General features: G+C 43.1%; 1 protein-coding gene across 1 annotated transcript in view; it reads left to right on the top strand.

The window, feature by feature from the left end:
• Nucleotides 1-10,931: 10,931 nt before the first annotated feature.
• Nucleotides 10,932-18,552, top strand: part of LOC311229124 (transforming growth factor beta-3 proprotein-like) — a 51,077-nt gene continuing 43,456 nt past the window's right edge. Inside the window, exon 1 of the mRNA XM_084315145.1 lies at nucleotides 10,932-11,894. Within this exon, the coding sequence (XP_084171271.1) occupies nucleotides 11,528-11,894 (367 nt within the window). The 5' untranslated portion in view covers nucleotides 10,932-11,527. The remainder of the gene's footprint in view (nucleotides 11,895-18,552) is intronic.

Consider the following 18,552-nt stretch of genomic DNA (forward strand, 5'->3'; position numbering starts at 1 on the left):
CATACTTTTTACTCCTTACATTTAAAATGCAGACCTACAAAGTACAAATCTCACAGGTCCAGCTATTTTAATTAGTATATTTAAATTGTTTATCTGGCAGAACTAACGTTAATGTTATTAATCCTGCGACCGTAGGTAAACAGCCAATCAAATCCCCATCAATGGAAAATGAACCCGCCCATACCCATGCTGATTGGTCTTTGTGCAAGACTAGAAGATATTTGATTAAACACCTGCTATCAGAAGAATAAACAGTCAGATCCGCATTATGCTGTGGTTAATATTGTGATCTGTCTTTAATATTGTGATATTATTCAGGGTACTCCAGTATTCTGCCTTTAATATTGTGATATTATTCAGGGTACTCCAGTATTCTGTCTTTAATATTGTGATATTATTCAGGGTACTCCAGTATTCTGTCTTTAATATTGTGGTATTATTCAGGGTACTCCAGTATTCTGTCTTTAATATTGTGATATTATTCAGGATAATCCAGTATGCTGTGGTTAATATTGTCATATTATTCAGGGTACTCCAGTATTCTGCCTTTAATATTGTGATATTATTCAGGGTACTCCAGTATTCTGTCTTTAATATTGTGGTATTATTCAGGGTACTCCAGTATTCTGTCTTTAATATTGTGATATTATTCAGGATAATCCAGTATGCTGTGGTTAATATTGTCATATTATTCAGGATACACCATTCTGGTTTTAATATTGTGATATTATTCATGCTGTGATGTGAATGCCGTCCGTGTTAGTTTACCTTCAATGGAGAAGTGCATTAAATAATTTTAATGTGAAAAAAGTGTCCTCTGTTCTTTCATTTCAGCATTGTATTTTTTTTTTTTTACTTTTACTCAAGTGTGTTTTTAGCCAGATACTTTTACTTTAGTCAGATTTTGAGACAGTACCCATACTTTCACTTAAGTATAATTTCTGGGTACTTTTTACACCCCTGCTCATCTGTTACCGTGGCAAAAGTGTTCCATCAGTTGAGACTCTTTGAGTCTCGTGCCGTCGACTCATAAAATAACATACAAATACATAACAAAATAATACACAATAATAATAATAATACATTTAATTTGTAGAATCAGTGGTCTGGACAACAACATTATCGCAATTCTATGGCAGCCATTTGGGTGTAACAAGGAAATTACCCTGATACACTTGGAAAGTCCCGTTCTATAGGTTCTGTGGAATAAACCGAAGATCTCATACAGTACATCACACATACTGGAGTCTTATATACCTCAAACTACGCTAACAAATAAAACTCAACCCTCACGTTTGAATATCTGAACTGAAAATGTAATCTACATATTTCCGTAGAAGAGAAATATATGTCATCTTCAACTCAAGCAAACGCTTTCCTTTGATGGATGTAAAAAGGTTCTGTGGAAGAAACCAAAGAAGAGAGAGAGAGAGAGAGAGAGAGAGAGAGAGAGAGAGAGAGAGAGAGAGAGAGAGAGAGAGAGAGAGAGAGAGAGAGAGAGAGAAAAAAAACAAGGATCCTCCTCCGGGCCAAAGGTCACACTACACATACTCCAAACTATGCTAACAAATAAAAGTGACCCCTCGCATTAAATCATTCCTTGGTGTCGCAGTCATCATCTTCCCAAGCTCTTCCTTGGAACGCGCCTCTCAAATAATGTGGGCTGACCTGCGCTGCGGTGGAGTGTGCCACAGGGACTGTGGGAAAGGCTTTGAGAGATGGCAGGGACTCGGGTGCACGGCCCTAAAATAGCTCCGCCGGGGGGGGAAGGATGAAGCCATCATCTCATTCCCTGCTTATTCTCCGGTTGTACAAATAGCCTCCGAAGTTGAACTTGGGGCTAGTTTTGGGCTGAGATCACTCAGTGCGGCGAGAAAAGCCACCGGGGCTGAAGTTATGAATGAGGACATTCCAAGTCAGAGCTTGGAGCGCCATTAAAAGAAAAAAAGAAAAGCGATTAGTAGACAACGACACATGAAAAAACAGCAACTCCGTTCCCATTACCAAAATGGGAGCGCAGATGACAGAGATTCCTAGAGAGACTCGATGACCACCATGAAAGAACGTGAAGCAGAAGGCCCCTCTCATTGCCTGACCTCTGCCTCTCCACACAAACACGCGTGACCCGACATGCTATGTTATTATACATTGTTATTTTCATCGGATGACGAACAGATGACGCAAGGTCATGTTCATGATTAGAGGAATGTACAGCGCTGTGGTCGTGCTGGTGGCTCGTCGAGCTTAAGGCACATAATCCTTACGTTCCTGGGTTAGAGTGCAGCCAGTGACCTCATCCCCTCTCTCCCTGATGTTTCCAGAGTCTATACTTTATAATAATAATAAACTGGACTTTTGAAGAAGTCTTTATTCATCATGCAGTGACGCACACATGCAATGGGCGGCACACACAGGAACACACACATGCAATTATTATTTAAAATTTTTTCGCCGCCGTTGAAATTGAGTCTCTGCGCTTGACCTATCCCGTCGTCCTTCCCCCCCAAGGGCAGCCGGGAGCAGATAGGGGCTGCGGCGTGGGGGCCGCGCCCGGGGACCAATCCAAGTGCTCCTGTCCGTCTTCGTCAGGGAACACGACAACGTTAGTGATCTGTTGTGCATGTTTTTCCATTGGGTGTATCTTATCTGGAGGGGACACCCTTGCGAGCACGGGGAGGACATGCAAACTCCACACAGAAAGGCCCGGGAGATACTCCACCTGGGTAGTGGTAAGTGCTTTTCCCATAATGTTGGCGTGTTCAAAGGGGGGGGGGGGGGGGGGGGGGGGGGGGGGCGATATTGGGAGCGACACTTTGTATGAGTGTGAGAAAGACAGAGGGGGAGGGAATAGAGGTTTGCTCTGTATTGGAGCATGTATTTTCTTTCACTTTGATTGATTGATTGATTGATTGATTGAATGAAAATTGTATTAACAGATTGCAGAATGGGTACAATACAGTACGACTCAATACACACAATAGTTAAGGGGATGCAGACCAGAGAAAGACTTTCGTCTTGTTTACATCAGGGTCCCCCATTTTCAATTCATAATGAATTGTAAGTAAGGGTGCAGTTAGCACCGTGCAATCCATTCTTTGTGGATCTAGCCCTCAGTGTGTGGAAATGGCCTCTGTGTTTTTAACAAATCCAGTGTGAGGACATGTACACTTTATTTAAAAAATCAACATTCTTGAATGGTCATATGAATGGACGCCATAGAATATTTGAGAATGTTGTCGTGGAAGTTAGTCCAGAAAGTTCTGAGCTATTAAGAGAAAGCTGACGTGTTACCGTGGAGAAAGTGTCATTCGGATGAACATTCCAGCCGCGGTTGCGTTCAACATTCCAACTTTCTGAGTCTCGTGCGCTGTCAACACACAAACGCAATGCTACATATCCATAATAACATTATGGATAATGTCCATAATAACATTATTGTAATTCTTTGGCAGCCATTTACAGTAGTAGGTGTAACAAGGAGATTACCGAGATACACTTGGAAAGGCCCTTTCTATAGGTTCTGTAATAGTAATTTATTATATGTGTATCACTTGTACACAGCTTATTGGACATAGCTCTGTTATAAATACATATTTCTCTGTACAAAGCTTTAACTAGTTTAACTAATCAAGCCACTGGGCGACAGTCTGACAGTGTTCTTAAAACAACGGCCAAGGCCCAGGACAGTTTGACTTAGATATGACATGTCCAAGTAAATCACATCTTGTTATTTTTCTTGTCTTCATATCAATCTTGTGGCAGATACGACAAAACCCCTAATCTCATCTTTGTTTACCTTTCTTGTCATATCTGTTATTAATTTGTCATCTTTTGATGTCATGTCAAACTATGTATTTATTGTAAGTCTGACCAGAGCTCTTTCTCACTTTCTGGTCAGACGCTCGTGTTAACTTGTCTCTGATTGTAAACTGAGGATACTCTTTCTGTGGCCACAGAAACAGAAATAAACTATGTTCTATTTTTAATACACTTTGACTCATCTGAATTTCTACAGTTTCACTGTTTGGCTCTAAGATATTCCACAACAGTTCTGGGGAATAAACCGAAGATCTCTGGGCCAAAGATCATACATCATACATACTGTCTTATATGCCTCAAACTACGCTAACAAATAAAACTCAACCCTCACATTTAAATATCTATCTACATATTTCTGAAGAAGAGAAATAGTCATCTTCAACTCAACCAAACACTTTCCTTTGATGGATGTGATGATTAATTATTGTGGGGCAAGCAGTGGCCTAAAGGTTAGAGAGGCATGCTTGTGACTGGTGGGTTGCCAGTTCAATGCTGCAGGAAAATCTAGGTGGATGAAGTGAATGAAACTCCACCATTGAAATGCTCTTGAGCAAGGTACTTAATCCCGACCCACAGTCAGGCTGGTTGACAGTAAAAGACTGAGGTTGTACTGGGGCAGTCTCCGAATGTGAACGTGTGTTACCGTGAGAGTGTAAAGCAGGACATAGGTGCCCAACACATACACTGTGGGTAAATAAATAATAATAATAATAATAATAATAATAATAATAATAATAATAATAATAATAATAATAATAATAATAATAATAATAATAATAATAATAATAATAATAATAATAATAATAATAATAATAATAATAATAATAATAATAATAATAATAATAATAATAATAATAATAATAATAATAATAATAATAATAATAATAATAAAACACTGTACCAGTCAGAGAAAGTAAGTAGGAATCGAATATTATAAATGCAAAAGGTTACACACTTCACCAGCAAACAAACGTACCTTATTTGGACATATTATGAATGTTTATTTTCTATGCATACCAGGGGTGGAGGGTTAACAGCAAGTGAAATACCAGACCCTGTGTTTAAGTCTGGAGACCCACAGTGGTTAAGTGACCTTTGACCCAAGGGTATGAGAAATATAACAGCCCGACAGACACATCCTATGAATAGAGATTAAAATCTTTAAAAAAAAGGGGGGATTTTGAAAGTCCTCAAAAGATAAAAATAACTAGGGGGACCTGAAAATAAACGTTCAGGGTCAGGATGGAAAGGCAGAAATAATGTATTTTATGTGGATCATGGGTTGCCAAGGGGCACGGGAATCCTGGGATTGACAAGAGAGGCAGGCTAAGTCCATTTTAGAACTAATGGAATAATGGTTCTGGAATTTTAAGTTAGCTTGAGGTCAGTTTTTAATGACAAGGTTAAGGTTCGGGTTAAGGTAAGGGATACGGTTTATAAACAATCTACAACACACAAAACACTAAAAGTGACGATTCCCATAGACATGTCTAGATCTGGGCTATGGGACGATTCCCATGGACATGTCTAGATCTGGGCTATGGGACGATTCCCATGGACATGTCTAGATCTGGGCTATGGGACGATTCCCATGGACATGTCTAGATCTGGGCTATGGGACGATTCCCATGGACATGTCTAGATCTGGGCTATGGGACGATTCCCATGGACATGTCTAGATCTGGGCTATGGGACGATTCCCATGGACATGTCTAGATCTGGGCTATGGGACGATTCCCATGGACATGTCTTGATCTGGGCTATGGGATGTAGACCATCACCATTATTATGTGGGTGGGAGTAGAAGAGTAGACAAAAAAACTCAGCTTTGAATTATTTGATCTGAAATTAGCTGTTCAGAATACAAAGGCAAGAATAAAAAAATGTATAGAAGAAAAACTTTAATATTTGACTTATCAGTTGAGTTGATGGAATATTGTCATGTAATTTGCAACTGATGCTGTTTTTCACATAGACAATCAAATAATATCTTTTGAGATTGAAGTATGTTTTGCTTTTTTCCTTATATACTCGGAATGTATGGAAGCGTATTGCTGTCACACCAGAAACAGAAAAAAAGATCAGTATCACGTTATAAAGTGATAACTTATTGTTTTAACATAAAACGTTTCACGTTATAACATAAATTATAATGTATAATGTATAATGTAAATGTTTTAACATAAAACAACATTATAACAATAAGTTATCACGTTATAAAGTGATACTGACCTTTTTTTTCTGTTTCTGGTGTGACAGCAATACGCTTCCGTACGAATGTTCGTTTTTTGTGAAGGATAAACCTTTCCCCTGTACATACCCTTGACATAATGCCTCTTGGAAAGCGATTGCTCATCAAGAGACAGCTCAAGAGATACCAACTGTTTACATCTCTCAAGCGAAAATACTGAAGTGGTTTACAACGTGATCATAGAAACGTATACATTATATTATGCAAGTGAAACAAACCAAAAACTCCCTGATGAAGTCGTTGCTATACACTGTTTGACAAATGCCTATTGTGAATAATACCACAATGAACACTACTTGTAACTCTTAGGATGTTGCGGCAGTAACAGTCAAATGTAAGTCCCTTTCTTAATTAAAAGGTAAAATACTGTATGCAGATTAATACTCAACCTTTTCCTTTCCTTTATATTGTAATTAAACTATTCCCCAATTGTATGCAGACCCTCCAGGATCCCTTGGGGTCCTCAGACCCCACATTGAGAACCACTGAATGAAGTTGTATGTTGTTTACTGTGATTCCAGTCTGCTCTGACTTTGATTGATTGATTGATTGATTGATTGAACATTTTATTAACAGATTTCAGAATGGGTACAATACAGTACAGCTCAATAAACACAATTGTTAAGGGGATGCAGACCAGAGAAAGACTTTCATCTTGTTTACATCAGGGTCCCCCATTTTCAATGCATCATAACATATATGACATACATGACATACAGATAGACAGTACTGCTACATCTATACATTTATGACATACCAGATTTACAAATACAGTACTGTTTTTGATACAAGAAGAGTCTAAAAAAGAGAGTATATACATTTGACGAAGAAACTGTACATTGGAGGAGGTTGGTAGGTAGGAGGTTGGTAGGAGGGGTGGAGGGGGGGTTGGGTAGGTGGGGTGGGGTGGGGGGGAAACTGTACATTGGAGGTGGTGGGGGTTGGGTAGGCGGGGTGGGGTAAACTGTACATTGGATTATCCACGAAACATTACTTGGTTCCAAGAAGAGGGTCTCGTGTATTATTGGGTTTAATAGGACATTTATTGTACATTGGAGGGGGTTGCGTTAGGACATTTACAGGGGCCAGTTTCGAATTGCAGTCTCTCGTAGGTGCTCTTTGAGAGTGGTTTTGAAAGTGGGTAGTGATTCACATTCCTTTACAGCTGTGGGTAGGGCGTTCCACATTGATGTGGCATAATTGCGAAATGTGTTTAGTCCCTTGTTTGAGCCGAATCTGGGTTTAACATGATTTGTGGAGCTCCCTCTGGTGTTGTGGTCGTGATATTCACTGACCTTTGGGAAGTATTTTGACATGTACATGGGTACCTTAGTCGTGTAGTGTATCTTGTAGACCAGGCCCATTGCAAGTTGCTGTACTCTGTTGTCTACTCTAAGCCATCCTAGGTTGTCAAAGTGGGCAGGGGTGAGGTGGGTTCTAGGAGTAAGGTCAAGCAGTAGTCTGACCAGTTTGTTTTGAGATGTTTGTAATTTTGTTTTTAGCGCCTTTGAGGTGCTTTGGTACCATGAGGTGCAAGCATAGTCGTAGTACCCTTGAATGAGTGCTCCTGTCAGAGTCTTCAGGGTATTCTTGTTTACCAGAGAGGAGATCCAGTACAAGAATCGAGTTTGTTGGTTGACTTTTTTTATTACATTGGATGCCATTTTGTCACAGGAAAGATTTGCCTCTAGGATGGAACCTAGGTATCGCTGCTGGCGGGACAAAACCTCCTAACTCCATATTTTTTTTATTTTATTTTTAATATTTTTTATCAACTCAGTAGATCATCCTCCATGTGTGTGTGGTTTTACAAAGTCTACACAATGGGAAAGCATTAAACCAATCATCTGTCTAAACCTCGTAACTCTATTCGCCCTCAAATCTGTGTTCGTTTTTTTCATCTGCTGAAAAGTTGGGTTTTTGGAGTTATGAGGTTTTGTCCCGCCAGCAGCGGTATGTAATTGCATCTCTCCTTGTGACAATATTGTCACCCACTGTAACTGAGGAGCCGTTGGTCTTGCTGAGTTTGTTATTTGAACCGAAGAGAATGGACTCTGTTTTACCCAGGTGTAATGATAGTTTGTTATCAGCGAGCCAGATGCAGATTTTGCCTAGTTCCGAGCTGAGGGTTTTTTCAACCTGTAACTTGTTCTTGTCAGAGACCAGCAGGGCTGAGTCGTCCGCGAACAGGAACAAGTTGCAGTCACAAGCTGACGGCATGTCATTTGCATAAATTAGGAACAGTAGCGGTCCTAGTATGCTTCCTTGTGGAACTCCACAGCTCACTGTGAGGGGGGGGGGGATAGGGTACCGTTTACCTCCACCATCTGTTCTTTCCCCTCCAGGTAGGATTGCATCCAGCTCACTGATAGACTATCAAAACCAATTGATTTTAGCTTGTCAATCAGAATGGAGTGATTGACAGTGTCGAAGGCCTTTTGTAGGTCCAGCATGACCATTTGCCCGCAGTATTTGCCTGCAGTATTTGCCCGCGTCCACCTCTTGTTTGATGTGGTTGTTTAAATAGAGAAGGCATGTGTCAGTGGAGTGGGATGTTCTGAAGCCAGATTGGAATTCGTAGATTAGATTTTTTTCCGCAAGGTCATTTTCAACCTGTTCGTATACTATTTTTTCCATGACTTTCGAGATGGAGGTAAGGATAGAAACAGGGCGGTAGTTGCCTGGGTCTAATTTGCTGCCATTTTTGTGCAGGGGTGTTACTCTCGCAATTTTGAAGTATTTGGGTACGTGTCCCTGTTTTATGGAGAGGTTTATTATGTGTGTGATGACTGGGGTGATGGCGGCTGCTGAGTCTCTGAGGAATTTGGAGGGGATGTTGTCATGGCCAGTGGCCTTGTTCGGTTGGAGGGCGCTCAGTTTTTTGAGTACCTCAGCTGTTGTTACCATTTCTAGTTTGAAATCGTCTTTGCGGACTCCTAGGTTATTGTAGTAGGCTATGATGTGTTCTACCCCAAAATGCCCTGAGTGGGAAGGTAGTTTGTTTACCAGTGTTGTGGCTATGTTTGTGAAGAAAATGTTTAAGTAATTGGCTACATCCAGCTTGTCTGTGATGAGTATGTTGTCCGTCTTTATGTTTATGTTTGAACATCTGGTTTTGAGTTTTTTACTGCCGCCTAGTTGATTATTGAGTAATTTCCAAAGTTCACATGGTTTGTTTTTGTTTTCCTCAGTTTTGTCATTGATGAAATTCTTTTTTGCAGTTTTGATCGTGGAGTTTACGTCATTTCTTAGTCTGTTTCTTTCCAGTTTGAGTTCAGTCACGTGGGCTTGGAGTTCACTGCTCGTGCTTTTGGTAAGCCTTGACTGACTTTTACGAAACTCGTACGGTTTTCATAGCAGCCAATATTATGCAGTGCATCCGCGGCTCAGCGCGATTTTTTATCCTGGTGGTTCTTAGGGGGGCCATGTCGTTTAGTATTGTTGAAAATTTGGTTTTGAAACCAAGCCATGTTTCTTCAACCAGTGTACCATTGAGCTCATCTGACCAGTCCAGGCTCTCCAGTTCAAGGTTAAAGGCCTCGCTAGAGTAGGTTTTGAGGTCTCTAGATGTGACTGTTTTGTGGCAGCCGGTTTTTTGTTTTAGCTTTTTGCGGGTACAGAATATCATATAATGATCACTTAACCCACATGCTATAACCCCTTTATTGGAGATCTTGGACTTGTCAGAGGTCAGGATGAGGTCAATGGCAGGCATATGCGTTCTTCATGGGACGGGGTTGCAGATAAGTACTCGCTATTTGCATATCAATAGCGCCGGTCGTCAGGTGTGTTAAATACGTTCTCAGATACATTCACACCTAACTTGTTGTGAAGACATGTGTTACATTCCATTCGTAGAGGCAATTAGGCACTGTCTTTAGTCTGTGCTCAAGCGAGGGGACATTAAATGCGCATTCGCGGGAGCGCGCGCACGCGCCGGGAGCGCGCGTGCACGTGGTGCGTGCAACCACAGATCATTTCAATAACGCACCACTGGTCAATGGTAATCTGAGGCACAAAACAGTAGCTCATCCAACTGCTTTATTTAAAAGAAAACAATGTATTGACAACAAATGCAATCCAATGAATTTGATTCAGTCGTTGATCTAAATGTGATTCCATTGTAACGTGTTTATGTTCTTCTCTTATCAATGGATATGAGGACTTGAGTAGAAACAGCTTGTTTCTACTCAAGGGAAGGACTAGGGCTAGGCTACTACCAAGTAGAGAGAGGAAAGGTATAAGGGCCATTGGCTTTCAGCGGTAGTAGGCTACATTAACAACAACAGCAATTCAAGTCCAACAACATTTCAATGCGACACACAATACAATATCAGGAGTGTGTAACGAATCTAAATACAGGGTTGTCTCAGGTCTGCAGAAAACAATGAGCATATATTACCACTAGAGGGGGTGCTACTCAATATATTAGCCTATTTGTAAGAATAATGAGACGGGGCTAAAGTGGTATTATCATCGAGATTATGGTAAATGATAAAATGATAAAACTGTGTGATTTATTGTTACTGTACGATCTTTCCTCGGGTCCAAACAAATAAACTATGCTTGTGTATATCCCACATTAAAACATATTTATTGCACTACGGGGCTCGTGAATAAATCATGGAAACTGCCATGGGAATTATGAACAATCCTATATCTACACGAAAACTTTCCAACTGCACACTCGCTCGCGGAATTCATGTGGTCAGAGAATAAAACGGTAGCCCCCTTGGCTCGAGCGCCTGTTGCATCAGAGCGGCTCCGCGGGGGGGCGCCTGGGGTCCCTCCTCCACCCGACACGTCAGGAGGACTTTGGGGTATAAAACAAACAGAGAGACCGTACAGACTCGCTGCTCACAATCTCATCATCATACCAGACTGTACAGTACAGTCAACGTTGAGGGGTGTTATTATTATTATTGCATACTTAAACTGGCAGCGTTTCTGAGAAAGAAAAGAAAAAAAAAACATGTCATGTTGTGAGACGAACTAAAAAAGAAAAGAAAAAAAAAAAAAGTATATCGGATTGTTTACAAGAATGCGCGAGAAAGGTGTCTGTAGTAGAGGCGCACAACACGTCAACATCAGGATGGATAATACCGTTACATTTCGCGTGATGGTGATGATGATGATGATGATGATGATGATGATGATGATGATGATGATGATGATGACGACGACGCGGTGGAGTTTCTGCCCAGCTGGACATTTAATTGAATAATGTCTAATGAGCGAATACGTGACTGGATTTCTCCTGATAGTAACAGAGAGGAACGGGGATCGATCGCCGCGCGAGAGAGAATTAAGTGGAGAATATCTTATAATTAAATTAGCACTTAGCAGCAGCAAAGGAGGGGTAACAGACTAATTGACACTGTGTCTCGGCCGGGGAGCGTCTATCCGCCCGTGAATCGCCCCTCTCTCTCTCTCTCTCTAGATCTCCGGTCGAACCAAATGCGGGGAGAGGATCCAAAGATGTATTTGGGTAAAGCGTTTCTGTTTGTCCTCCTCCTTAACTGCGCCACTCTGAGTTCATCCCTGTCGACCTGCGCCACGGTGGACATTGACCATGTGAAACGGAAGAGGGTCGAGGCCATACGGGGCCAGATCTTGAGTAAGCTCCGGCTGACCAGTCCACCGCACTCCCTCGGCCCGAGTCAGGTCCCCTATCAGCTGCACGCGTTGTACAACAGCACCCGGGAGCTGCTGGAGGAGCTGGCCAAGGAGCGGCAGCAGAGCTGCGGCCAAGACAACACGGAGACCGAGTACTATGCCAAGGAGATCTACAAATTCAACATGGTCTACGGGCCGCCAGAGAACAGTAAGTAACCCCATCACGTACAAATTGTTTATTTTCGCCACGTGTTATTATAACAACTACGAATAATCTCCCGACGAACAACTTTTAGGATGTTTGTTGCAGCAGCAATCCGTCATTTGATTTATGATGAATTGAAAATGGGGGACCCTGATGTAAACAAGACGAAAGTCTTTCTCTGGTCTGGATCCCCTTAACAATTGTATGTATTGAGCTGTACTGTACTGTACCCATTCTGCAATCTGTTAATAAAGTTTTCAATCAATCAATCAATGGCACACACCTTGCATTCATTTATGTCGCGCGTAATTACGCAGCGCACAAACTATGTTTTACTGCTATATATAGACCCCATTTGCACCTGGTATTAACACGCGACCTGTATCTGGATATCTTATCTTGATCATGAAAAAACGTATGCTAATGCTATGTGTAAACGGGGTCTATAATAGCGGTGAACCCTAGTTTGTGCGCTGCGTAATTACGCGCGACATTAATGAATGCAGTGTGTGTGTGGCAAATGACTGATTGCTGCCGCAACATCCTAAGAGTTACAAGTAGTGTTCATTGTGGTATTATTCTAATTGAAATGGGAATTTGTTCAAACAGTGTATAGCAACAGCTTCATCAGGGAGTTTTTGGTTTGTTGCACTTGCGTAATATAATATACGTTTCTATGATCACGTAGTAAACCAGTATTTTTCGCTTGAGAGATGTAAACAGTTGGTATCTCTTGAGTTGTCTCTTGATGAGCAATCGCTTTCCAAGAGGCATTGTGTCAAGGGTATGTAGTATGTACAGATGGAAGGTTTATCCTTCACAAAAAATTGTATAGTTTCATGGTCATTTCAGTTTTACCATGAAACATTGTATAAGTCATGGATTGTCATGGTACCACTTAATATGAGTATGATCCACTTTAAACCACGATACCAATAGTACATGGCATCATTCTCTGGTCACTACCTTGATGGTAGTGATACAAAAAATTATGGAAATACCATGATACTCTTTTTGTAAGGCCAGTATTCCAGAAAAGTATCTCTCCTCCGGATCCCTCCATGGATCCTGTCGCTCTCCCCAGATGTTCCCATTTCCGTTCCAGCCAGGCACTAGCGAGACGGACACCGGCCTGGGTGGGGGTGCCTTCAGTGGAAGGAATAGGGACATTTAACAGAGGTAGACTAGGCTGGAGCTCTCTCTCTCTCTCTCTCTCTCTCTCTCTCTCTCTCTCTCTCTCTCTCTCTCTCTCTCTCTCTCTCTCTCTCTCTCTCTCTCTCTCCCTGCCTCCCTGCACTATACACTGTCTGTTGCAGTGGTGCAGTCGTAATATGGGAACTGGTTACACGCCACGTGCACGCGCGCTCCCGCGCACGCGCATACATGTTCCCTCAGTTGCGCACAGAACAGATGATTATTATGCATAACAATGGAGATCAAGCAGCCCCCCACCTTCTCGTAGGTTCTTATTATTATGCAAAGTCTAGGTGACAAGTGCCGGCCGCCGGCCGGGTAGCTTTCTACAACGGCCGGGTACTTATCATTGCGTGCGCACTTCTGCCCTGAGTGACTACTAATAACTCGCCGTGTAACCGCGTGTGTGCACGACTGCACCCCTGGTCTGTTGTCTGTCAGTGAGCAGGATGGATGGGGGTGGCTTTTATCTGTAGATATGTAGAATAATGCTATTTGGAAGACTAGAGAGTGAAAACCTGCTCTGTTCATATGTTTTAGTGGTGAGGCTATCTAGTTGTTTATGTTTGGATCGCTGATTGGGCCTTTAAAAGTGCGCCCTGCGCTGGCCAGTGAATTCCTTCTCAGTGGAAAAGACATTGAAACCATAGATATATATATTGAAACTACTAGATCCACTGGAAAGAGCATGACATCACTTCCTGCTGAGCTCTACGATTCTGATCCCCATCCCCATAGATATATATAGAACACTAGATAGCTTACCCGCGCTGCCGGCCAATGGAGAGCGACGTTGTCGTAGGGCCGCCATCTTGCTCGAGTCAGCCTTGAGTGAGAGTGAGTGATCTGCACAGACAAAAATACTCATAACTCGCTGAAATATTGACGGATTTACAAACGGGTTGGTTTGCTATAAACATCAAAGATGTCTTTATGATACTGCATACTTATAAAAATGTTTTTTTTTAAAGATGTTTTTTTTTACAAACCGCTTGAATCATAGCCACGTTAATAATGCTTGTAATAAACCAAACCGTTTGTAAATCCGTCAATATTTCAGCGAATTATGAGTATTTTTGTCTGTGCAGCTCACTCACTCTCACTCAAGGCTGACTCGAGCGAGATGGCGGCGGTTCAGTGACGCTGGTGACTCCGCCTTAAGCTATCTAGTGTTCTATATATATCTATGCCCATCCCCCCTAAAACTAGAATTGACCTATCACACTGTTGCTTCCCTCTGACAAAGGAAGCAACAGTTGTGATTGGATCAAGAAAAGAGGGCAGGGCTTGAAATAGGTCAAACATAAGAAGAGCACGGGTCAGCGTTGTCATGGAAATATACAAAAAAATGGCTTCCCCCGTTACCAATGGGAGAAAAATTGCATTGTAAGCAAGTAATAGCGCTGTCTCCCACTGTTGAAGGACTTCCGTGAGAAGGTTGAGGCTGTGACCCATCCTGTTCTTATGATTCTATAGCCCAGGACTACAATGATGCTGCATGGTGGTGTCTAAATCCCATCCCCCGGAAGGACATTTTAAATGTATTTTGTATTCATATTCGTAGGCAGCAGGAACAGTTTAAAGTGGAGATGAAGCATAGCGATAAATACATATTCATAGCATCACATTAGTATTTAGATAAGCCACAGAAAAAATCACGTTATAAAAATAAGCAGTTTCTAAGAAAAAACGATTTGTTATGTGCATTTTTGAAGCATTTATCATTATGGGCGCGGCCATTTTGTTGCTGACGTCATTGGGCTGGTTTGGTGTATACACTGCTGGTTAGCTGCCTATAGTGAATGGGTCAGTCAGTAAATAAAATGTTGCCTACAAAACAACGGGACCGCGGTGGTTCTGTTTGTATTGCTCCTGGCTGTTCAAACTAATTTTACCGTGTGAGAGAGAGGAAAGTTGGTTAATTTCCACAAACTACCAGTGAAAAAAACAGTGTTGTTGGCACGTTGGCTCAGGCTGGCTGCACTCAGGCGGCGCGACCAGCCTGTTGGACAGGGAAGGAGGATCTGCAGCGAACACTTCATTGCCTCGGATTATGTTGTTGGGGTGGGATGTTTGTCCAGAAGACCACTAATCAGCTGAAGCCGGACGCGGTTCCCTCGGTCTTTGACAGACAGACCGGCCCAGGCAGTTCAGCGTCGCGGAGCATTCAGCCTGCTGGCTACCTAGATCCACTTCAACCAGCCGAGCGTCGGGAGCTCCAGCAGCTTGTCGATGTGCTAATAGCCTCGGCAAGCTAACGGTAGCTGGCTACACAGCTTGTCGGTGTGCTAATAGCCTCGGCAAGCTAACGGTAGCTGGCTACACAGCTTGTCGGTGTGCGAATAGCCTCGGCAAGCTAACGGTAGCTGGCTACACAGCTTGTCGGTGTGCGAATAGCCTCGGCAAGCTAACGGTAGCTGGCTACACAGCTTGTCGATGTGCTAATAGCCTCGGCAAGCTAACGGTAGCTGGCTACACAGCTTGTCGGTGTGCGAATAGCCTCGGCAAGCTAATGGTAGCTGGCTACACAGCTTGTCGATGTGCTAATAGCCTCGGCAAGCTAACGGTAGCTGGCTACACAGCTTGTCGGTGTGCTAATAGCCTCGGCAAGCTAACGGTAGCTGGCTACACAGCTTGTCGGTGTGCGAATAGCCTCGGCAAGCTAACGGTAGCTGGCTACACAGCTTGTCGGTGTGCGAATAGCCTCGGCAAGCTAACGGTAGCTGGCTACACAGCTTGTCGTGTGCTAATAGCCTCGGCAAGCTAACGGTAGCTGGCTCCAGGCTATTAGCACATCGACAAGCTGCTGGAGCTCCCGACGCTCGGCTGGTTGAAGTGGAGCTATGTAGCCAGCAGGCTGAATGCTCCGCGACGCTGGTTGAAGTGGATCTAGGTAGCCAGCAGGCTGAATGCTCCGCGACGCTGAACTGCCTGGGCCGGTCTGTCTGTCGAAGACTGAGGTAACCGCGTCCGGCTTCAGCTGATTAGTGGTCTTCTGGACAAACCTTCCACCCCCAACAACATAATCCGAGGCAATGAAGTGTTCGCTGCAGATCCTCCTTCCCTGTCCAACAGGCTGGTCCCGCCGCCTGAGTGCAGCCAGCCTGAGCCAACGTGCCAACAACACTGTTTTTTTCACTGGTAGTTTGTGGAAATTAACCAACTTTCCTCTCTTTCACATGGTAAAATTAGTTTGAACAGCCAGGAGCAATACAAACAGAACCACCGCGGTCCCGTTGTTTTGTAGGCAACATTTTATTTACTGACTGACCCATTCACTATAGGCAGCTAACCAGCAGTGTATACACCAAACCAGCCCCATGACGTCAGCCATGACGTCAGCAACAAAATGGCGGCGCCCATGTTGAAAACAGGGATATTATATTTGATTTTTCAGACAAATAAGATAGATTTCACATTTGATTATAGAACCCTGTCTTACACAAGGTACACAACAAACAAACTAGGATCACATTGTTCACTGCTTCATCTCCACTTTAAGGTGTTATAGATAACATTCAGCCACTAGATGTCGCACTAGAGCACCAGCATGTTATCCAATCGGGTGCATTCCACGTGGGGAAATGAGAAGCTGGGATGCATGCAACAACCTGCCAAATTTTCTTTAATTATTAATGAATTAATGCACATTTTTGGGGGGATAGCAATACTTTCATTCCGCACCTTTCTAAAAGCTCTGTGGATGTATTATTAAAAAAAAACTCTACATAAACCTGTTATATACAGGACCTTTAACCCTTTCACTGTCACACTATCAAAGGGTTAACCCTTTCACTGTGACAATACGGAAGGTTAACCCTTTCACTACCGCACGACAAAGGGTTAACCCTTTTACTGCCACAATACAGAAGGTTAACCCTTTGGTTGCCGAAAACGGAGATCTACGTTTCTGTGGACCAGCGCTTGAAACGTAGATCTACGTTTCTGTTTAGGTATTTCTTTTATTCGCTATTGCCATTCATAATTCATCGGGGCAGCCTGTGCATGCTGTACTGAATGTGTCTGAGATCGCAGACGGTCAATACCGCCGCCTACCGTATTGCGGCCGCTATTGCACTCCATTTGAAACAATGTAGTTTCTTTTCTCTACCGACTTGTGGCGTGGGGGCGGGTCCTAAACACTCCGGCAAAACAAGCGCTTGTAGGGATGGCTTGGACAACTGACCCCGCCCGCCCGTTCATGTGCAATGCCCGATAACGTCGGAGACAGGATCGCTGTGGATATCTGGAATGGCGATCAAATAATTGGATTATTTTTTTTGCATTACATCAGAGACAAGGTAAGGACTCTATATTACCGATCTTGTGTTGATCTGATATTTTCTTCCCCGCGATTGCTCTGTGTCTGTGTGTGTGTGTGTGTGTGCTGTGTCCCGTTGGCAGTGATCACAGCACGGAGGTGCGCCCGCTCCAACCCCCCTTTCATGTATGCACGATGAGACATAATACCAATAATCTAGCGTTGATTTCAGGATGATTTGATAATCAGGCAAAAAATGGCAACGTGATAAGTGGATTTGACTAAAGGGCTGTTTTGACGGAGTTCCCTGGAATTACACAGGAGCACTCTACCACTATACTCATATTCACCACGGGATAAAACGGAAATGACCAGAAGAAACCCACTGACAATCGACAGCGTTATTAGATCCATAGCTATAATATAAAATATAGGTTTAGCTCTACAAACAAGGTGAGTGTTTACATAAGTGAGTGTCATGGGGTTAACGGGCGGCAAGGCCTATGCACTTCCTGGAAGGGGGTATGGCACCCAATGTGTTAAAGGGGACATGCATTGCTATTCCTTGCACTATTTGGGCAACTTTACACAATTCCTGTGAGTCTATTGAATACATCTGTAAGGTTTATTTAAAAAAAAAAATCATTGTTTTATATTTCTAATGGAGTACTCAAAAGCATAATTTTCCAGCCTCAGGATTTCAGCCTGTTATTGGATGGGTTCCGCCCATAAGTGCTTTCAGTGACAGTCACCCACACAGCGTGATACATACGAGAGAGAGCGAGAGAGAGAACGAGCAAGCGGGGGAGAGAGAGAGAGGGAGAGAGAGGAGAGATGCGTCCCCGACACACACGCAGTCAAGTTTGTGTGTAATGCTCCGACGAGGGAGAGAGAGAGAGGAAAGATGCGTCCCGACACACACGCAGTCAAGTTTGTGTGTGTGTCCCCGACGAGGGAGAGAGATGGCGCGCACACATTTACACACACTTCTGCAGTCCCTCTCTCTCTCTCTCTCTCTCTCTCTCTATCTCTCTCTCTCCCTCCCTCTCCTCGCTCGTTCTCTGCCTGTCAAACCCCGTTTGAGGAAGTGTCGGGTTACACTATGCCTACGTCCCCGACACACACGCAGTCAAGTTTGTGTGTGTGTGTCCCCGATGAGGGAGAGAGATGGCGCACACACATTTACACACACTTCTGCAGTCCCTC

This window comes from Notolepis coatsorum (assembly GCF_963971535.1).
Source record: "Notolepis coatsorum genome assembly, chromosome: 5".
Lineage (NCBI taxonomy): Eukaryota > Metazoa > Chordata > Actinopteri > Aulopiformes > Paralepididae > Notolepis > Notolepis coatsorum.